Source organism: Jaculus jaculus, chromosome 5 (genome assembly GCF_020740685.1).
Source record: "Jaculus jaculus isolate mJacJac1 chromosome 5, mJacJac1.mat.Y.cur, whole genome shotgun sequence".
NCBI lineage: Eukaryota > Metazoa > Chordata > Mammalia > Rodentia > Dipodidae > Jaculus > Jaculus jaculus.
This window is the reverse complement of record NC_059106.1, coordinates 74,417,589-74,440,736: the sequence shown is the minus strand read 5'-3', so window position 1 is coordinate 74,440,736 and position 23,148 is coordinate 74,417,589. Positions and strand designations below refer to the sequence as shown.

Below are 23,148 nucleotides of genomic sequence, written 5' to 3'. Positions count from 1 at the left end.
TCTTTAATAAACCATTTCTAGGTCTGGAGAGATGGCTTAGTGGGAGGGGAGGGGAGAGAAAGAGAAAGAGAGAAAAAAAGAGAACAAACGAACCAACGAACAGGACAGGACAGGCTGGAGCGACTGCTCAGTGATTAAGGTGCTTGCCTACAAAGCCTAAGGACCCAGGTCTGATTCCCTAGTACCCATGCAAACCCAGATGCACAAAGTGGCAGATGTATTTGGAGTTTGCTTATAATGGCTAGAGGCCCTAGTGCACCCATTTTCTTTCTCTCCCTCTCCATACACACACACCTTTCTCTGTCAAATAAATAAAAAATGTATTTTAAAAAACAACAAATGGGGCTGGAGAGATGGCTTAACAGTTAAGACGCATGCCTGCGAAGCCTAAGGACCTACGTTCAATTCTCTAGATCCCACGTAAGCCAGTTGTGCATGGTGGTGCATGCCTCTGGAGTTTGTTTGCAGTGGCTAGAGGCCATGGTGCGCCCATTTTCCCCTCTCCCCCTCCCTGTCTGTCTCTAATAAATAAACAGATATAAGTAAATCTTAAAAAAGAAAAGAACAAATGACCAACCTTTTACAGGGAGAACTCACAAACTTTTAATCTGTTAACCAATTTCAATTATTTTAGAACTCAATTTTATATGACTTACCTTCCTCTGTTTCTACTGGCTGCTGAGACAGAATTTTGAGAAGAATGGGGTTTTTCCATACTCCTTCCTTTGTAACATGAACCAGTATTTGTAGGTTATTGTTCCCAAATTCCAGCAATGCATCATGTGACTCCTAAAACAAACATGGCACATTCAGAATATAAATTTTGCCTTTTTAATATATCTGTGATTGAAAGGACCCATAAGTTGTATTGCTTAAAAATGAGAGGGATAGGGCTGGAGAGATGGCTTAGCTGTTAAGCGCTTGCCTGTGAAGCCTAAGGACCCCGGTTCGAGGCTTGGTTCCCCAGGTCCCACGTTAGCCAGATGCACAAGGGGGCGCACGCGTCTGGAGTTCGTTTGCAGTGGCTGGAAGCCCTGGCACGCCCATTCTCTCTCTCTCCCTCTATCTGTCTTTCTCTCTGTATCTGTTGCTCTCAAATAAATAAATAAATTTTAAAAAAATGAGAGGGATAGATTAACTTCAAAGCAATTATATTTGAGGTATTTCCAACTAAGCTAATGAATACATTTTTAGGAGGCTGGAGAGACGGCTCAGCAATCAAGGTGCTTCTCTGCAAAGTGTAATGATCAGTTTTGACTCCCCCCCAATACAAACATAAAGCAACATACACAAAGCAGCATATGAATCTGGAGTCACACATGCACCCATCCTCTCTGTCCCTCTTTTATCTTGCTCTGCTTGCAAATTTTTTTTTTTTTTTTTTTTTGGTTTTTCAAGGTAGGGTCTCACTCTAGCTCAGGCTGACCTACAATTCACTATGTAGTCTCAGTCCCCTGAATTTCCCTTGAATAAAATCAATTCAAACCCTTGTATTTCATCTCGATATTTGAAGTGCTCTACTAATTAAGATGCCCATATTCCTTGAAGATACAATAACTTTGGCAGTGGCTGATTTAATGTCCTCTCCCCTTTTCTTTTTCATTTCCCTTTTTTTTTTTCGTTTTGTTCTTTGAGGTAGGGTCTCACTCTAGCCCAGGCTGACCTGGAATTCACTATGGAGTCTCAGAGTGGCCTCAAACTCACGGCGATCCTCCTACCTCTGCCTCCTGAGTGCTGGGATTAAAGGCGTGTGCCATCACACCCGGCCCCTTTTCTTTTCTTTTCTTTTCTTTTCTTTTCTTTTCTTTTCTTTTCTCTTCTTTTCTTTTTTTCTTTAAAGAGTCTTATTCTAGCCCAGACATATCTGAAACCACTACATAACCCAGGCTGTCTTCAAGTTGATGGTGCTCCTCCTACCTAAACCTCCTGAGAGCTGGGATGATAAGTATGAGCCACCTTGCCTGCTTTCATTTAATTCTTTCCTTTCCTTTTAGTTTTTTGAGGTAAAATCTTGCTTTAACTCAGGCTGATGACCTGGAATTCACTATGTAGTCTAAGGGTGGCCTCAAACTCATGGCAATCCTACTGTACCTGTATTCTGAGTACTGGGATTAAAGGTGTGCACCCAGCTTCATTTAATTCTTTTAAGGCCATTAGTATAGCTTTCATTTAAAGGATTGTGCAGTATTCATACAGGTAGCCTATACTTTTAATCAGAAACATTACTTAAATGGCACTAATTAATATATAACTAATAATTAATATATAACTAAATATTTCTGTTAAATTAACATTTTAAAATTATTTATTTGCCCCAAACCCTACCCACGTGAGGGAATGTTTTTGTGTATATATACACTCCAGGGTTTCCTGCCACTGCATCTGCATGCTTATCTGTCTAGCTTTATATGACTGGCTGAGAAATTGAACCCAGGGTGACAGACTTTACAAGCAAGAAACTTTAACCACTGAACCATTCTCCAGTCCCCAAACCTCAGTTTTGTTTTGTTTTCAAGGTAGGATCTCACTTGAGCCCAAACTGACCTGGAACTTACTCTGTAGTCCCAGGCTGGCCTCAAACTCACAGCAACCCTCCTGTCTCTGCCTTCTGAAAGCTGTTATTAAAGACATGCACTACCTCACCCAGTCAAACTTAAGGGTTTTTTTCCCCATTATTTTTATTATTTATTTATTTGAGTCAGAAAGAGGTGGGGTGGGGGAATAAGAATGGGCGCACCAGGGCTTCCAGCCACTGCAAATGAACTCTAGACACATGCTCCCCCTTGTGCATCTGGCTAACATGGGTCCTGGGAAATCCAACCTGGGTCCTTTGGCTTTGCAAGCAGGCATCTTAACTGCTAAGCCATCCCTCCCAGCACCAAACTTCAGTTTTAACATATGTTCTTGGCAAGTTTTTTCTCATCTCAAAATAAATATATGCCTGAGCTAGAGCGGGATCCTACCTCAAAGACCAAAAATAAAAAAAGTAATAAGAGCCAGGCATGGTGGTATACACCTTTAATCCCAGCACTCGGGAGGCAGAGGTACAAGGATTGCTGTGAGTTCGAGGCCACCCTGAGACTCTATAGTGAATTCCAGGTCAGCCTGGGCTAGAGTGAGAACCTACCACGAAAAACCAAAAAAAACAAAAAGTAACAAAAAAAATTTTTAAAAAAAAGGGCTGGAGAGATGGCTTAGCAGTTAAGCGCTTGCCTGTGAAGCCTAAGGACCCTAGTTCGAGGCTCGATTCCCCAGGACCCACGTTAGCCAGATGCACAAGGGGGTGCACACATCTGGAGTTCGTTTGCAGTGGCTGGAAGCCTTGGTGTGCCATTCTCTCTTTCTCTGTCTGTCACTCTCAAATATATAAATAAGCAAAAAAAAATTTTTTTAAGTAATAAAATAATGAAATAAATAAATATATGACTATGTAATTAATTGGTTTGAAGCTTCAAAGTTTAGTTTACTGAGAATGAAGTTTGAATATTAGATACCAATACAGAATTTTTTTCTTAGTTAATACTGACTCACCTGTAGAGACTGAAGGAATGGCAACCACACTTCACATGGTAACTCACTTTCAGACACTGAGAGCAGTAATTCAAAGCAACTCCTATAATGCAAATAATAAGTAAAGGGAGTTACAGAAATAATTTAGTACAGTATAAAATAAATTATGAATACACATTTTATTGTCGTGTGGACTATTTTAAACATTTTTACTCTCTAAAAATTCTTGCCAAGCGTGGTGGCATACACCTTTAATACCAGCACTTAGGAGGCAGAAGCAGAGGTAGGAGGATCACTGTGAATTAGAAGCCATCCTCAGACTACATAACTTCAGGTCAGCTGGGCTAGAGTGAGACCTTACCTCAAAAAACAGGCCACTCCACCCCCAAAAAAACTTTTTAAAAGCCCTACAGTTGCTGTATTTACCTTTCGATTTAAAAAAAGCATGAGTTTCAGGCCATCCTGATACTACAGAGTGAATTCCAGGTCAAGCTGGGTTAGGGCAGAACCCTGTATACACCCCCCCCCCAAAAAGGGAAAAAAAAAAAAAGGCCTGCAGAGTGAGTTCCAGGTCAACTACAGTGAGCGAGATCCTGCTTAAAAATTTTTTTTAAGTGCTCGCTTCGGCAGCACATATACTAAAATTGGAACGATCCAGAGAAGATTAGCATGGCCCCTGCGCAAGGATGACAGGCAAATTCGTGAAGCATTCCATATTAAAAAAAAAAAATTTTTTTTTAAAACCAAATAGGGCTGGAGAGATGGCTTAGCAGTTAAGGTGCTTGCCTGCGAAGCTACAGACCTAGATTCAAATCCCCAGAACCCATGTAAGCCATCTACACATGGTGGCACATGTGTCTGGAGTTTGTTTGCAGTGGCTAGAGGAACTGACATGCCCATTCTCAGTCTCTGTCTGTCTGTCTCTGTCTCTTTCTCTTTCTCTCTCCTTGCAAATAAAAATAAATTACATATAGTCCAAGCAGTTTGTTTTGTGTGAGGGTATAGGGGGTGGATAAAAACCAATTTTGAGGCTCTAAATCAAAAAAAGGAGTCCCAGAAGTTCCAAAGGACACAGTTTCAATTCCCCAGGACCCATGTAAGCCAGGTGCACAAGGGGCACATGTGTCTGGAATTCATTTGCAATGGCTAGAGGCCCTGGCATGCCCATTCGCTCTCTCTATATGTCTCTCTTCATTCTCTCTTTCTTTGCTTGCAAATAAATAACTAAATTTTTTAAAAGGATATTTAAATAAATAAAACAAAACTAGGAATGCTTAATATCTTTAAAGATTCAATATTAGATATATTGGCTTTGAAAAACAGAATGGAAAACAGACCCGGCTAGGAAAAATCAAATGACCATCTAATAATTATTCCACTAAACAACACAGAAGTTTTCAACAGGTAATATTACTGGGTCTGAATAACTGTTATAACAGTATATGGGCTGGAGAGATGGCTTAGAGGTTAAGGCACCTGCCTGCGAAGCCTAAGAACCTAAGTTCAACTCTCCAGATCCCACATAAGCCAGATGCAAAGGTGAGGCAAGCACAAGGTCCCACATGCCCACTAGGTGGCGCATATGGTGTTCAATTGGTGTGCCAATTCTCTCTCTCTCCCTCTTTCCCCCTCTAAAATAAAAAAATAGTATATTTTTTTAAAAGGTGTAATTTTGCCTGCTACTAGGCAACCTAATTTTTTAAAAAAGGTACACGATTATTTATTTTGTGCTGGGAAAGCTCTCCTTATGGGGCTGGGGAGATGGCCCAATGGTTAAGGTACTTGCTTGGAAAGCCTAATGACAAAAGTTCAATTCCCCAGCACTCACATAAAAACAGATGTGTAAAGCAATACATGAATCTAGAGTTCAATGGCAGTGGCTAGAGACCCTGGCAAACCCACTCTCTCTCTCAATCTTTCTACCTCTGCTTGTAAATAAATAAAGGATTTTTTTAAAAAAATGCTTTTCTTAGTATAAATAATGCAATCAAATAAGCCAAATTTCACAGTATTTTCTCCAAAGTACATACTGCTTCTCAAAGACAACTAGTTTTCAGCTCCTCTGTCACTTCTAACAATCAATGTCCTCACAGATACACTCAGTTGTGTGTCAACTTGACTAAACTTGACTGGACATAGATTCCTAGGAGACCATTAAATCACACAACTGAGTGTATCTGTGAGGACATTTCCTAGGAGGACTAAGAGGGGAAGCCTGCCCTAAATATGGACATTGGTGTCCCCATCCTGAATGGAATAGAAGATGAAAACAGAGAGAGCCCAACAGTGTAGCCATTTCACTGTGTTTCCTGCTTCATGATGTGAGCTGCTCTACACTTGACAAGTCCTTTCTACAATGATGGACTGAAGCTGCTGAAATCCTGAGCCAAAATAAATCCTTCATACCTTAAACTGGTTTTCTTTTCTTTTGGTTTTTCAAGGTTGGGTTTCACTCTAGTCCAGGTATAGGCTGACCTGGAATTCACTATGTAGTCTCAGGGTGGCCTCACAGTGATCCTCCTACCTCTGACTCCCAAGTACTGGGAGTAAAAGTGTGTGCCATCACACCCAGGTCAAATTTTTTTCACACAAACGTCTTTATTTTATTTATTTGACAGAGAGACAGAGACAGAGAGAGAGAGAAGGAGAAAGGAAAAGATAGAAAATGTGTGTGCCACAGCTTTTAGTTGCTGCAAATGAACCCCAGATGCATGTGCCACCATACGCATTTGGCCTACTTGTGTTCTGAAGAGCTGAACCTAAGACCTTAGGCCTCTCAGGCAAGCATCTTAACCATCTCTCCAGCCCCTTAAACTGGTTTTCTAAGATACATCTGGTCACAGTGACAATGTAATTGACTAACATACAGACTATACTTAATGGACACAGAAAGAATGTATCATACTTGGGATTCCAAGTCTTAGTAGGAAAAGAGACTCTAGAGATAGCTAAAGACTTTCTTTAGTTAAGAGCTTCACTTGGATGGCATATCCTGGGAAACAGAGGACGAAGGCTCAGAGCAAAGGAAATTTCATTCAAAGGTATGACACCACTGGTGCTTTCAAGAGTAAATATTGCCACTGTAAAGAGAAGCCAGGCAAACATCACAACCAACAACATTCAGTTCTTGGACTTACAGTACTAATCTGCCCAACACTAAGAGGACATCTTCACATTCAGTAGTTAGAAATGGACGTGCACTGGCAAAGCTCTGGATGGCGAGTTGATAAACCTCCAGGAGATACACAATGTGTTCTGATGCATTCTTGTTGCTTGCATATTGCAATAAGGTCTAAAAAAAATAAAAATAATTATTTCAAAAATAAAAATGAAACAAATAGATCATTATTCTCAAATGTACTTCTCTTTTTTTCCTAAAAGACAGATATTTTGTCTTTTTACTCTGGTTAGCTTAAGGGATTTTATTTTCATCACTTAATGAATTATCTCCGATGAAGTACACAAAAGACAGAACTGTTCTTCAGACCTAGTGTGACTGAACCAGGGTCTTAAGACTCCAAAGCACCATGCAAAAACACTATTCTACAACTGTTTAAAGTGTGTGCTCAGGGCTGGAGAGATGGCTCAACGGTTAAGGTGCTTGTCTGCAAAGCCTAATGACCAGAGTTTGATTCCCTAGTACCCACATAAAGCTAGTTGCACAAAGTGGTGTATGCATCTGGAGTTCATTTGCAGCAGCTAGAATCCCTGGCATGCCTATCTTCTACCCTCCACATCCCCGACTGCCAATAAATAATTAAAATATTTTTTAAGTATGTGTTCTGGGATGGAGAGATGATTTAGCAGTTAAGGCACCTGCCTGTGAAGCCTAAGGACCCACGGTTGACTCCCCAGAACCCACAAAAAGCCAGGTGCACACAGTGGTGCACGTGTCTGGAGTTTGTTCGCAGTAGCTCAGTCCCTGGTGTGCCCATTCTTCCTTCTCCTTCTCTCTCTCAAATTAAAATATTTTTTTTAAGGGCTGGAGAGATGACTTACTGGTTAAGGAGTTATTCTCCAGGACCTATGTAAGCTAGTTGCACAAGGGGGCGCACGTATCTGGAGTTTGTTTGCAGTGGCTGGAGGCCCTGGTGCACCCATTCTCTTTTTCTCTCTCTCAAATAAAATATATTTTTTTAAAGTGTGTGCTTAAGTTCTGCATTTTCTTCCTGGGCATTTAATATTTGGCAGCTCAGTCTCCATTTGGACTATTCTGAAAGCTTAAAACATCTTTCATTCTAGTGGCTGCTTCTGGGGAAATGTTTTCCAGCAATGGTGCTGAGTGACACTGGCTACTTTAGAATGTTGGTGGTTTATCACAAAGCACAGATGTTTATTTTAAAAGCTGAACATCTTGTAGCAATAGGAACTTAGCTGGGTTTTAAAAAGTGAAGGGTATGTATTATTTTAAATTTGGCATATAAAACAACAAATGAAATTCTCAAATTTACAAATTAGAATACTATTACTATAAGGAGAAAACTCCCAGGAAGGAGTGGCACCTGCACTGGATCCCTGAAGCATGAGATAATCTACAATGCAAATGCAAAGATTAAGGGAATGGGAGGAGTTCAGAGAGAGCAACTTGAAGAAAGAAATAATGAATATAAATGATTGGGACAGGTAAATGGTGGAGACTTAAGTATGGACTAGTAATAAGGACACATGGGAAGTTTTCCATGTACAGGCTGCACTGAGTAAGTGGCTAAAGCAAACCCGCAAGTCTTGTGTGTACCGAACAGTTACTATACCCCAACTCTCTATATTAGAATAGTAAGGTTTCTCTGAAGTCAGAAATAGGCTTCTTACTCGATCTATCTATAATTTTGCATACATCCTGGTTTAATTTCACTGGATTCAGTCCATCATCCCACCTACCAAGAGTATTTTTAGAAATCTGGTTCTGTCATTGGGTGTTGCTAGGCTTTCCAGTTTAATTTCATTTTCTTTTTAAAACAATTTTTTTGTTCATTTTTATCTATTTATTTGAGAGTGAGAGAGTGAGAGTGAGAGAGAGAGAGAGAGATAGGAGAGAATGGGTGTGCCAGGGCCTCCAGCCCCTGCAAACGAACTCCAGATGCATGCGCCACCTTGTGCATCTGGCTAATGTGGGTCCTGGGGAATTGAGCCTCAAACTGGGGTCCTTAGGCTTCACAGGCAAGCACTTAACCGCTAAGCCATCTCTCCAACCCTTAGTTAATTTCATTTTCAATTTTCAAATTGCCCAGGCATGACCAAGTTGATGCAGTGCTGAGGACAGAAGGCAAGGCTTTATGCATGCCATGGAATTACAAACTGAACTCCATTTTCAGTCCCAATTGCAAGAGATTTTAATACTTATCACACTTATAAAAGCTTTGCAATTCTAAGGTAGTTGTGTAAAACATTGAAAGACGATACCCTCTAGTTTTTTGAATTTAAATGTCTGCCCCACCACTAAGATAACCTCTCTAGCATTTTGTTTGGTTTTACAGTGCTAGGGACTTAACTCAGGGCCTTATGCGTGCTGGCAAACATTCTATCATGGAGCTACATGCTCAAGCCCTTCTTTAACACTTGTTCTTTTTTTCTTTTTCTTTTTTTTTGTAAAGGAGACATAAAGGGAAGAGAAAGGAAGGGAGGAGGGTACTTAATAGGTTGATATTGTATATATGTAAGTACAGTGATTGAGATGGGGAGGTAATACGATGGAGAATGGAATTTCAAAGGGGAAAGTATGGGGGGGGGAGGGAATTTCCGTGGGATATTTTTTTATAATCATGGAAAATGCTAATAAAAATTAACAAAAAAAAGTCAAGGGCTAAAGAAATGGCTTAGCAGTTGAGGCACTTGCCTGCAAAGTCTAAGGACCCAGGTTCAACTCCCCAGGACCAATGTAAGCTAGATGCACCTGGAGGTCGTTGGCAGTAGAAGGCTCTAGTACACCCATTCTCTGTTTCTGCCTCTCTCTGTCTCCCTCTCCAAAAATAAATAAATAAATAAATAAATAAATAAAATTTAAAAAATAATGTAGACAATAAAAAAAGAAAAAAAGTCTTTTATTTATTTATTTTAGATAAAGAGAGAAAGAGGCAGATATATATGAAGAGAATGGGTATGCCAGGGACTCTAGTCACTGCACATGAACTCCAGGCACATGCACCACCTTGTACAACTAACTGGCTTATGTGAGTACTGGGGAATTGAACCTGGGTCCTTTGAAGGCTTAACCACTAGGGCATCTCTCCAGCCCGGGTCTTGTTCTTTAAAAAAAAAAAACCAGAAATCTGTGACTATTCATATCCTCTCTTGGCCCCTCCTATCTCCTGCCTCTGCCTGCAAATAAATAAATTTTTTAAATGAGACAAGACTTCTAGTTAAGATGGCAGCGTAGGAACCACACCAAAGTAGCCTAGGGGAAAACTCCCCCACCCCACCAAAATACACTCTTCTACTAAAAAGGGAGGTGTATAAGAACTGCAGCAGAGGGCTGGAGAGATGGCTTAGCAGTTAAGCGCTTGCCTGTGAAGCCTAAGGACCCCAGTTATAGGCTCCATTCCCCAGGACCCACGTTAGCCAGATGCACAAGGCACGCGTCTGGAGTTCATTTGCAGTGGCTGGTGGCCCTGGCGCACCCATTCTCTCTCTCTCTATCTGCCCCCCCCCCTCTCTCTGTCACTCTCAAATAAATAAATAAAAATGAAAAAAAAAAAAAAGAACTGCAGCAGAGGAGTAGAGATTCAGAGCTTCTAGAGTCCACAGAAGCAGGCAGAAACAGCTCCAGCAGCGTAGGCACCAGGTCTGCATGGCCAGAGCTGTACAGCCCAACCTGAGCCACAGGAAGTGCCAGGTGAGGGGATTATCCACTCACACTAGTGCTCCTCCTCGCAAACTCCAGAAACGTGAAGGCAGGATGGCAGGGACCAATGGAAGAGCTGCTCGTGAGGAGAAAGAGGATGGTGAAAACCAGTGGGAGAACTTCAGCCACCATCCACAGTCTCCCCTCCCCCACCACCAGCACAAGCAAGCACCAGAGACCTGGGGAAGGAAGCTCCATTACACAGCACCTAGCACAGGTAATCAAAGCAGCGATCCAGCGACCCAGCCAGCCAACCTGAACCCACAGCACAGCAAAGAGGGACTCAAGTAGGAGTGTAGCATAATTGAGACCAAAACCATCCCAAAAGGTAACTGGGATTACACCAGGTCAGTACACGCCAAATAAGCCTGGTATATAGGCCTGAAATGGAAGTGCTAATTGCACTTCCATATCAGGATAAATTATATGATAAATCTGATGGATGGTCGGATTTGCCATTCTTAAATAAGCTATATTTTGGGATTGTCATTGGTTGCTTCCTGATTTATAGTGCCTTTGTTTCCTCTTCTGGGGAAGGGAAGGACCTCATTCAGTCACAAGATGATGTTGGAGCCCACTACAGACCAGAAATCTCAGCCTCCTAATTGACAGAATTAAGGGTGTGGGGCAACACACACCCTAAGGGATTGTGACTTTGTTAGAGGATCTGGTTGTCAAAATACCTACTCTCACACAAATACTCTGTTCTGAATATGTACATTGTTTAGTTAAATTTTAGAATATGCCTGTATTTAGTTCCAATCAGCCCACTTGATTACTCTTATAAACCCAACACCTAGGGTCACATTTCTGGTTACTCTGAGAGTTTTTTAACAGTGGGGATTGCTATCCTAACAACTGACAAGGTAGACTTCATTCCAACATTACTTAGGAAAGATAAGGAAGGTCACTTTATATTGATTAAAGGCATACTCCCACAAGAGGACATTACAATCCTAAACATATATGCACCCAACATGGGGGCTCCCAACTTCATCAAACAAATGCTATTAGAACTAATGTCACAGATAATCCCAAACACAGTTGTTGTGGGTGACTTCAACACTCTACTCTCATCAATTGACATGTTAACCGGACAAAAAATAAACAAAGATGCTTCTGGATTAATTGAGGTCATAGAACAATGGACCTAACAGATATATACAGGACATTATATTCAAATGATGCAGAATACACACTCTTTTCAGCAGCACATGGAACATTCACTAAAATAGACCATATATTAGGACACAAAGCAAATCTTAACAAATACAGGAAAACTGAAATAAGTCCTTGCACTCAATCTGACCACAATGGAATCAAACTACAAATCAATAGCAAGAAAAGCTATAGAGCATACACAAAAGCATGAAAACTAAACTATACACTACTAAATGATGGATGAGTGAATGAAGGAATCAAGAAGGAAATCAAACAATTCATAAAGTCAAATGATAATGAGAACATAACATAAAACCTTTGGGACACAATAAAGGCAGTCCTAAGAGGGAAATTTGTAGCTTTAAGTGCCTATATTAAGAAATCAAAAGGTCACAAGTAAACAACTGCATGTTTCACCTTAAAGCCTTGGAAAAAGAACAAGGCAAACTGAAAATTAGTAGATGGGAAGAAATAATAAAGATTAGGGCAGAAATTAATGAAATAGAACAACAAAAAACCCCACAAAATCAAAAAAAAAAAAAAAATCAATAAAACAAAGAGTTGGTTCTTTGAAAGGATAAACAGGATTGATAAATTAGCAAATCTGACCAAAAGAGAGAAGAGACACAAATTAATAAAATTAGGGCCGGATATGGTGGCGCATGCCTTTAATCCCAGCACTCGGGAGGCACAGGTAAGAGGACTGCCGTGAGTGCAAGGCTACCCTGACACTCCCCCTGACACTCCATAGTGAATTCCAGGTCAGCCTGGGTGGGCTAGAGCGAGACCCTACCTTGAAAAACCAAAAAAATAAAAATAAATAAATAAAAATAAAATTAGAGATAAAAAGGCACCTTCACAACAGATACCAGAGAAATTTAAAAAAATCATAGGGATACAATATAAGAACCCTCCCCTAAGTTTGAAAATCTGAAAGAAACTGTTGATTTCTTTGATTTATATAACCTACCTAAATTAAATCTCCCAACTAAAAAAAGTCCAGGCCGGGCTGAAGAGATGGCTTAATGGTTAAGCACTTGCCTGTGAAGCCTAAGGACCCCGGTTCAAGGCTCCATTCCCCAGGACCCATGTTAACCAAATGCACACGGGGGTGCACACATCTGGAGTTTGTGTGCAATGTCTGGAGGGCCCGGCGTGCTCATTCTCCCTCTGTCTGCCTCTTTCTCTCTCTGTCGCTCTCAAATAAATAAGTCAGTCCAGGCCACTGGTGAACTTTACCAAACCTTCATGGAAGAAATAATACCAATGCTTCTTAAACTTTTCCATAAAACAGAAATGGAAGGAATCCTACCAAACGGGTCAGGAAAAGAGACTGAGTAAAGGAAAGGTGGAGGGAGGGCTAATCAAAATCTAAGAGGATATAACTAAGTCATATGGAAACCTACTTTCTGTGGACGACAAAACACACAGACAAGAGGGCTGAAGAGATGGCTTAGCGGTTAAGGCATTTGCCTGCAAAGCCACAGGATCCCCGTTCGACTCTCCAGGACCCACGTAAGCCAGATACACAAGGGGGCGAATACATCTGGAATTTGTTTACAGTGGCTGAAGACCCTGATGGGCCCATTCTTTTCCTCTCTCTGCCTCTTTCTCTGTATCAAATAAATAAAATATGCTTTAAAAAAACAAACACACACAGGAGCCATAGATTGTTACTAGAAAAATTTCAGTGCCAGGGATGGGATACCTTCCAGTGAGTAGTTGGTGAGAGAGGTCCCTGATGCCCCCAAAACATTATAGGCCATTGCTGAGGCCCTTGGTTTCCTACCAGGAATAGCTGGTAAGACCCTACTGCTGAAGACTCTACACACTTGGGCTGCAAGGCCACAGAGAAACACTGCTGGAACTGAGCTGAAAACTTCCTCTGCTGACAGAAAGCTGGAAAAAGCTACACTGCAAGCAGTTCAATGGGAAAGAAAACACCAGTGAAGATACTCAATAGTGGACATTATATCTGGCCAGCGATGCTAAATGAGCCAACAGGTACAAGAATAGCATGTCTTGTTATGGGGGAAACAAACCGACCTCTAATTTGACTGGAGGCCTGCTCCATGGGAGGGAATACATCCCTGGTACCGAAAACTTAAAACAGGGGTAGTCATGAGCCCTAGGGGTGTAACATCTGCTGCTGTCTGGCTAAATGTATACACTCAGAAGGCTAAGAAGAAGTGACAGAGGAGTGCTCAGCACTGAAATATCTCTATCACACCTTCCATGGCTCAGGATCCATTGTGGAAGAGGTGGCAGAGAGAATGTAAGAGCCAAAGGAAGGATAGGGCTCCTTAAAATGTGCTCCTCCAGACACAAAATGGCCCGAATATCCATGACTTCAGACAGCCTGACACTACCTACACAAGACCATCAAGAAAAGATCATGATATCAAAATAAAAGATGGGGAGGGGATATGATGGAGAGGGGGGTTTCAAAGGGGAAAGTAGGGGAAGGAGGGAATAATTGCCATGGGATATTGTTTACAATTATGGAAGTTGTCAATAAAAAAAAATGGGCTATGGAGCTAAATAGAGAGTTCTCAAAAGAAGAAACACAGATGGCATATAAACATCTAAAAAATGTTCTACATCCCTAGCCATCTGGGAAATGCAGATTAAAACCACGTTGAGATTCCATCTCACTCCTGTCAGATTGGCTACCATCATGAAAACAAATGACCATAAATGCTGGCAAGGATGCAGAAAAAGAGGAACCCTTCTACACTGTTAGTGAGAATGCAATCAGGGCCAGCCATTGTGGAAAGCAGTGTGGAGGTTCCTGAGACAGCTAAAAAGAGATCTACCATATGACTCAGCCATAGCACTCCTAGGCATATATCCTAAGGACCCATCTCACTACCTTAGAGATACTTGCTGACCATGTCTATTGTCACTCTATTCACAATAGCTAGGAAATGAAACCAGCCTAGAGGTCCATCAACTGATGAGTGGACAATGAAGATGTGGCACATGTACACAATGGGGTTCTACTCAGCAGTAAAGAAAAATGAAATTTGCAGGAAAATGGATGGATCTGGAAAGGATTATACTAAGTGAGGTAACCCAGGCCCAGAAAGATGAACATCACATGTTCTCTCTCATATGTGAATCCTAGCTACAAATGATTGGACTTCTCTGTGAGTAGGAACAAAACTCAGTAGCACAGGCCAGTAAGTCAGAAAGGAGATGTAAAGGGAATAGAAAGCGAGGGAGGGAGGGAATCTAATAGGATGATATTGTATATATGAAAGTAGAGCAGATTAATGGGGGTGGAAAGGCCTCAGTGAGTCAGGGAAGAGACTGAGTAAAGGAAAGGTGGAGGGGAAGGCTAATCAAAATCTAAGAGGATATAAATGAGTCATATGGAAACCTACTTTTTGGACAATGGAACAAACAGTCAGGAGCCATAGATTGTTACTAGAAAATTTTCAATGTCAGGAATGGGATACCTTCCAGTGAACTTTTGGCTACGGTGGTCCCTGATGTCCCCAAACATTACAGGCCATTGCTGAGGCCCTTGGTTTTCCACCAGGAATAGATGGTAAGACTCTATTGCTTGAGACTCCACATACTTGGGCTCCAAGGTTACTGAGAAATCCTGATGTAACAGAGCTGAAAACCTCCTCCATGTAGACCAGCTGACAGAAAGCTGGAAGACGCCATTTTGCATGCAGTTCAATGGGAGAGAAAGAAAGAACCAGTGAAGATACTCAACATGGACATTGCAAGCCTTATATTTGGCCAGCCAGACCAAATGAGCCAACAGGTGCAATAGTGGCATGTCTGTTATGGGGAAAACCAAGCACCCTCTAATCTGACTGGAGGCTCACTCCATGGGAGGGAATACATCCCTGATACTGAAAACCTACAACAGGGGTAGTCATGAGCCCTAGGGGTGTAACATATGCTGCTGTGTGGCTAAAAGTATGTACTGTGCTCACCAAACTGCCAGTAAGCACTTCTCTTAATGTTCATACTCATATGTTAATGCTACTCTCAGTTTTAGTTACAGAAGCTTCTTTTTTCAGGTGGCAGTGACCTTGGCATAACTCAAAAGTCACCATGGTGCTAAGAAGAAGTGACAGAGGAGTGCTCAGCATTGAAATATCTCTATCACACCTTCCAAGGCTCAGGCAGAAGAGGTTGCGGAAAGAATGTTAAAGCCAAAGGAAGGGTAGGAATTCTTAAAACGTGCTCCTCCAGACATAAAATGGCCTAGATATCCGTGACCTCACCAGTCCCTACACTACCTACACAAGATCATCATATTAGGAGGAAAAGGTAATGACATCAAAATAAAAGAGAGACATACATGGGAAGCCTAAGGATCCAGGTTCAATTCTCCAGGTTCCATGTAAGCCATCTGCATATGGTGGCACCTGTGTTTGGAGTTCGTTTGCAGTGGCTAGAGGCCCTGGTGTGCCCATTCTTTCCCTCCCCCCCCCTTTCTCTCTCTCTGTGTGTGTGTATCTCCAAAAATAAATAAATAAAGATGTGCACTAAAAGTATGACTGAGAGAGAGAGGAGGAGGGGATATGATGGACAGTGGAGTTTCAAAGGGGTATGTGAGGGAGGGAGGGAATTACCATGGGATATTGTTTACAATCATGGACGTTGTGAATAAAAAGTATATATATTTAAAAAAAATAATACAATCTCTAAATCCATTAAAAAAAAAACTCAGCTGACTCATACTTATAACCTCAACCCCTGCCTACAATTCCAGGACTAAGGAAACTAAGGTAGAAGGATTACCATAGAATTCAAGGCCAGCCAGGGCTACAGAGTGAGTTCCTGGTCAATCTGAGCTAGGGTGAGACTGTACATTATAAAAAACAAACAAACAAAACCCAAAGCATATTCTCCCCTCTACTTAGCCCTTAACAATTATCACTTTCCACCTTTTCTAAAAAAAATGGTTTTATTTACTTATTTAATTATTTACTTATTTGTGAGGTAGAAAGAGGGAGGGAGAGAGGGGGAAGAGAGAGAGAGAATTGGCACGCCAGACCTTCCAGCCACTGCAAACGAACTCCAGATACATGCACGACCTTTTGTCCTGGCTTACGTGGGAGCTGGAGAATCAAACCAGGGTCCTTTGGCTTTGCAGCAAGCACCTTAACCACTAAGCCATATCTCCAGCCCACTTTCCAGTTCTTATATTTGCAATATAACGTTCATATATTTTCAGCTTGAATAAAACAGATAAAAGAGAACAATGAAAAAACCAGAATCCAGACACAAACCCCTGCACATGTAACTAACTGCTTTTCAAGAAGGTACAAATACAATTCACTGGACAAAGTCATTTTTCAATGTTGTATTAAACTACATAATCATACTTGTGGGCTACAGAGATGGCTTACAGGTTAAGGTGCTTGCCTGAGAAACCTAAGGATCCAGGCTTGATTCCCCAGCATCAACATAAACCAGATGCACAAGGTGTCTAGCAGAAAATAGCAATAAAAGAAAAACTTGTGCTGGGTTACAGAGCACCCCCAACAGGCCAGAAGTTACCCACAAAGAGCAGATATAAGTCTTGGTTTCCCTTGAGCTACCTACAGGGAGAGACCAGAGAACAAAGATAAACTCCTGCTTGCCCACAAGCCTTTACAGGGGGAGACCAAAGAACACAGAGATAAGTTTCCTGGTGGCACTGCAAATTACTGATAGCTTTGGGCTGACTAGAAGAGAAATTACAAGAAATTTAAACTATGTAGCTGCCCACTCACATCATGTACGCTTCTGTAACCTTGCTTACTTGTAGGAAGAAAGATATAAAAAGCTCCTCTTGCTTAAGCCTGAAGCTGACGCCATTACAGAGTGATCTGGGTATCAGTCCACTAGTACGAAGAAACCTTCCTCTCTGTCCGAACAACTCTGAGTATCATTCAGGAGATTTCTGCAACAGGTGGCACATGCGTCTATACTTCAGCTGCAGTGTGGCTAGAGGTCTTGGCATGCCCATTCTCTCACTCTGTCTGCCTCTTTCTCTCTCTCAAATAAATAAATACTTTTTTAGAAATAGAACTTGCACATATGCATCATGCTAAATACAAAACTTAATTCAAAATCGGTCATACACCTGACTATAAAACCTAAAACTATTTTAAAAAATCTCTAAAGGAAATACAAAAGAGTATCATGAACATGAAAAATAGAGCCATAAAGATAAGCTGGTCAACTGAAATTGAACAAAATTAAGAACCAATGAGACCCTATCACAAAAAAACAACAACAAAAAGTTATTCAATAACAACCAGATTTTTTGGGGGGGGTGTTGTTTTCTGCTTTTTTTTTTTTTCTAGGTAGGGTTTCACTATAGCCCAGGCTGACCTAGAATTCACTATGTAGTCTCAGGGTGGCCTTGAACTCCCAGTGATCTTCCTATCTCTACCTCCCAAATGTTGGGATTAAAGATGTGCACCACAACACCCAGCTAACATAATCTTTCAATATTGAAGACGCCAAGACACCTCTTTCATTGGATATAAAGACTGCAAATAAGCATATGAAAAAATATTAAACATAACTCATAAGAAATGCAAAGTAGAATCTCAGTGGTATACTATTAATTTTAAAGTAGTTGTAACTTAAAAACTAGCCATACCAAATGTTAGCCAGAAGGGAGACAAATGAGAACCCTCATACATTGTTGATGGGAATGTAAAACGATACAACTATTCTGAGAACATGTCAAACAATCCAGCCTTCAACCTAAGGATCTGCCAAGAAACTAAGGAAAATCATTTATTCCACACAAAATCATACAGAGAGGCAGTTGCAGGCACTGCCAGCTGGTCTGCTTCTATGAACCCTAATTCAGAAAGCCTAACTTTTCCTTGGATTACTTTTTCTTCTTTATGAGACAGCTTCTCTCCTTTGCCTTTCTTCTTTTGTTTTAAAATTTTGTTATCCTTTCTTTTTGGTTTGTTTTTATTGTTTTGATTTTACAAAGAATTGTATTGTATTTATTTATTTGTTTTTTTGAGGTAAGGTCTCACTCTGGCCCAGGCTGACCTGGAATTAGCTATGTAGTCTCAGAGTGGCCTTGAACTCATGGTGATCCTCCTACCTCTGCCTGGGATTAAAGGTGTGTGCTACCACTCCTGGCAGACTTTATATAAAGAACTGACTTTCAAAAAAATGAACAGAAGGTTCATAGCAGCTTGATTTATTACAACCCCAAACTGGAAACGCAGCAGCTTCATGGGCCACAGTGAGATCCAGCCTCAAAGAAAGAAGGAAAAAAAAAAAAAAAAAAGGAAGGAAGGAAGGAAGGGAGGGAGGGAGGGAGGGAGGGAGGGAGGGAGGGAGGGAAGGGAAGGGAGATTTCCTTTACTTCAACCTGGAATTCCACCCCAGTGAGGAATCCCTCCCCCATCGGTACTTGAAGCAGCCCTTCACCCACCGCCCCGGGGACCTTTCCCTCCAGGAGATATTTTCAGTCAGCCAGAAAGACCTTTTCTGGCTCCTGTAAGACCAAGTGTAGACAATGTCACTAACCCAGACAAAAGGATGCCACTTGGGAATGACAATATTCAACAGGAAGGAGATAGAGATTACCGGTTTCCTCCCTTAGAAAGCAGGGAGAGCATGAGTAGGCCTCCCCCAGTGGATGTTAGGGATATGGTTGGGCGGCCTATAGATCCAAGAGAAGGCCCTGGAAGGCCTCCATTAGATGGTAGGGATCATTTTGGAAGACCTCCTGTAGATATGAGAGAGAATCTTGTGAGGCCACGTCTAGATCATCTTGGTCGAAGGGATCACTTCGGTTTTACTCCAGAAAAGCCCTGGGGCACAGAGATTTTGATGAGAGAGAGCATCAAGTTCTGCCTGTCTTTGGTGGTCCAAAAGGTTTACACGAAGAAAGAGGTAGATTCCGGGCTGGAAGCTATCGATTTGATCCGAGAAGTGGTCCTTGGAACAGGGGGTTTGGACAAGAAGTCCACCGAGATTTTGACGACCGCAGAAGACCCTGGGAGAGGCAGAGGGACAGGGATGACAGAGATTTTGACTTCTGCAGATAGGTGAACGGAAATCGTCTTGGATGAGACAGAATTCAAAACACTTGGGTCCCCCCTCCTCATGCTCGGGTGTTTGAGTATTTTGAAGGGGCCGCTGCACAACGAAAAGGTGATAATGTGCCTCAGGTTAATGGTGAGAACATAGAGAGACATGCTCAGCCTCCGCCTTTACCAGTGCAGAACGATCCTGAACTGTATGAGAAACTGTCATCGGAAGTGAGATAAGCAAGGGGAAGAGTGACACAGTTGCTGATGTAGAAAGTGAACCAGTGGTGGTAGAAAGCACAGAAACTGAGGGGACATAATCATCACTCAGTAGGTAAAAGATACCTTTTGTCAAGTTGTCATCTCTGTAATAGATTAATGGCTGACTGGACCATAGTTGTTCACTTTTGTCTGCCAGAATTAAGTTAATCTGATGTTCATGTTCACCTTTCTCTTAAATAATTGTACAACTGACTTGTATAGACATTGTTCTTAATATGAACATGGTAGGTAAACATTTTTTATTTTTCTGATAAAGTATAAATGTTGCCCCAGATTCTTTTAACGTCAAGGAAATGAATAACAGCTTGTTCAGAGACTTCCTATGGAAGAAAGAATTTTTTAGATACTATCGCTAGGTGGGATATGGTAGCAGATACACTCCACAGGAGCAAGGGGTGGCGTATCTTCTCCGTATCTCTAGGCTGCTGCAGGATTTTAAGGTAATAGACAAAGCTGTGACATTTAATGCAAAGATTGGCTCTAGATGCTTGAGGAGCATAATACAGAGATTTTAACAAATGATTTTGTAAAATCTATACCATGGTCTCTGTTACTCCAAAGTAAGTGTGATCTGTTACTCATACTACAGTGAGTAAAAAGAAAAAAAAAAAAAAAAAAGCAAACAACGTAAATATTCAAAACCGTTTCAATGTTGGGTGAATTTTGTTTTTAGATGCCAATAAAACTTACTTGTTTGATAAAAAGAAAAAGAAAAAAGAAAAAAAGGCAGGCAGGCAAGAAGCAAGCTAGCCAGCCACAAGCAGTACCATGCCAGTCCTGGGCACCCTAGCACAAGTAGCTCACTCTTCCTGCAGCTCGTCTTTTCTGTGCTTGTGCTTTACCTTGTAATAAAACTTCTCTGTGTGGCTTTTTCACTTCATTGCGTGAAACACCAAGAGCCTTGAAACATCTGGTCCAGACAAGACAAGACCACTGCTTTAACCTACTTGGCAAGCCAGCATGGGGGTACCACAGTGAAGCCCTTTCTGTTTTACTTATGCAAATCAACCTCATCACTCTCCAATTCCTTCTTCTGACTCTTTCTGTGACAGCTGATTGAACTAATTAACCATTTTGGTCAGAAAACCATCAGACTGCAGTCCTCTCTCCCTTGTCTGGCCCACTAAGAGCAGGGGGCTACATAGGTAAGGACAGATATGCCAAGAGGTGGTGCTCAGTGGTTGAAGACACTTGTATACAAAGCCTGCCAGCCCGGGTTCAATTCTCCGCATCTATGTAAAAAGCCAGATGTAAAAAGTAGTGCAAGCCATGAGTAGTGAACAAAGCCTTTAATTCCAGCACTTGAGAAGTAGAGGTAGAAGGACTGCCAAGAGTTCAAGGTCACCCTGAGACTACAATGTGAATTCCAGGTCAGCCTTGGCTAGAGCACAGCCCTCAAAAAAAGGTAGGCTCAGGGCTGGAGAGATGGCTCAACAGTTAAGGCATTTCCCAGCAAAGCCAAAGGATCCCAGTTCAACTCTCGAGGACCCACATAAGCCAAATGCAGGAAGGTGCGCATGCATCTGGAGTTCCTTTGCTGCAGCTGGAGGCCCTGGAGTGCCCACTCAGCTTCTCTCTCTCTCTCTCTCTCTCTCTCTCTCTCTCTCCCCCCCCCAAATAAATAAATAAAATATATATTTTTTAAAAGGTGGGCTGGAGAGATGGCTTAGCAGTTAAGGAGTTTGCCTGCAAAGCCAAAGGACCCAGGTTCGATTCCCCAGGAACTAGGCAAGCCAGATGTACAAGGTAGCACAAGCTTCTGGAGTTTGTTTGCAGTGGCTTAGAGGCCCTGGCATGCCCATTCCCTCTCCCTCTTTCACTCTCTCAAATAAATTTAAAAAAATATTTTTAAAAAATCTCATCTCTAGGGCTGGAGAGATGGCTTAGTGGTTAAGCACTTGCCTGTGAAGCCTAAGGACCCCGGTTCAAGGCTCCATTCTCCAGGACCCACGTTAGCCAGATGCACAAGGGGGCGCACACGTCTGGAGTTCGTTTGCAGTGGCTAGAAGCCCTGGTGCGCTCGCGCTCTCTCTCTCTCTCTCTCTCTCTCTCTCTCTCTCTCTCTCTCCCCCTCTCTCTCTCTTTCTCTCTCTGTCACTCTCAAATAAATAAATAAAAATGAAAAAAAAAAATCTCACCTCTAGGAGCTAAGGACACATCAGTTGGTACAGTGACTGCCTAACAAGCACAAAACCTTGTGTTGGTTCAGTCCCCACAATCACATAAAACTAGGCATGGTGGTGCACACCTGTATTCTCAGGAGGCAGAGGCAAGAGGATCAAGGTCATTATGGCTACACAGCCAGTTTAGAAGCCAACCAGCCAGGGCTGCATGAGACCCTGGCTCAAAAACAATTTTTTTAAGGAAGAGGAGTTATGATCTTCAGTGGTACTGCCACTGGTAAACTACTCATGCTCCATCCAGTTAATAACCACATACTTACCACGCTTATGCAAGCAACCCTAATTAAACTCAGTGCAGAAGTGAGAGGAAGACAAAACAGTAATGAGGGGTAGACTGACCAAAATATTATATACATATTAAATTGTCAAAAAGGAAATAAAAATAAAACATAAAAGTAAACAGGTCAGGCATGGTGGTACATGCCGCCTTTAATCCCAGCACTTGGGAGGCAGAGGTAGGAGGATTGCTGTGAGTTCAAGGCCACCCTGAGACGACATAGTGAATTACACGTCAGCCTGAGCTAGAGTGACACCCTACTCCGAAAAAAAAAAAAAAAAAAAAATTCCAATTTAGCCTTGGCTGTAGAGAGAAACCCTGCCTAAAAACAAACAAGCAAACAAACTGCTAAACAGTCTGTGATCATCACCACCATGTTGGAAGATTTAGGAATGACTGATGAAGGTGACTGCCTAGTTCCTCTGCAAATGGTAATGAGCAACACTAAAAAGCCATTCACTGATGCAGCAACCATGAGGGTGACCTATGTATGTAAGTGGCTCCTGAGGGTATAAGAATAATACTTTTGAAACTTATTCTGGCTGCAAACTACTTAGACATCAAGTTTGACATTACAGTAAAACTGCTGCCAATATGATTAAGAAGGTTCCTGAGAAGATAGGCAAAAGCTTCACTACCAAAACTGACTACTGAAGAGGAGGAACTCTAGCTGCGCAAAGAGAGGCAGCAGAGAACAAAAATGAACCATGCCTGACACCATCATTAGGCATATTATTCCAAATACTAGTTGTAGTGCTCCGACTCTACTTGTTAACACTAGACAAAAAGTGGACAAATGCAGCAGTGAATCCATTTTATCAGCATAAGAGTGTCCTCACTGCATGTGTAGTTTGAGTACAGACTGCAAATTTA

At 41.7% G+C, this 23,148-nt stretch overlaps 1 protein-coding gene and 1 non-coding gene across 2 annotated transcripts in view; one reads left to right on the top strand and one right to left on the bottom strand.

Annotated features, from left to right (window-relative positions):
• Window positions 1-23,148, bottom strand: part of Rlf (RLF zinc finger) — a 76,188-nt gene that overhangs the window by 40,085 nt on the left and 12,955 nt on the right. Inside the window, exons 2-4 of the mRNA XM_004665294.2 lie at window positions 6,648-6,802; window positions 3,532-3,613; window positions 657-789 (exon numbers count right to left, since the gene is read on the bottom strand). Coding sequence (XP_004665351.1) covers window positions 657-789; window positions 3,532-3,613; window positions 6,648-6,802 — 370 coding nt within the window. The remainder of the gene's footprint in view (window positions 1-656; window positions 790-3,531; window positions 3,614-6,647; window positions 6,803-23,148) is intronic.
• On the top strand, window positions 4,125-4,231 carry LOC123461103. Its single transcript, XR_006637421.1, has one exon. It is a non-coding gene; the product is annotated as a U6 spliceosomal RNA (small nuclear RNA).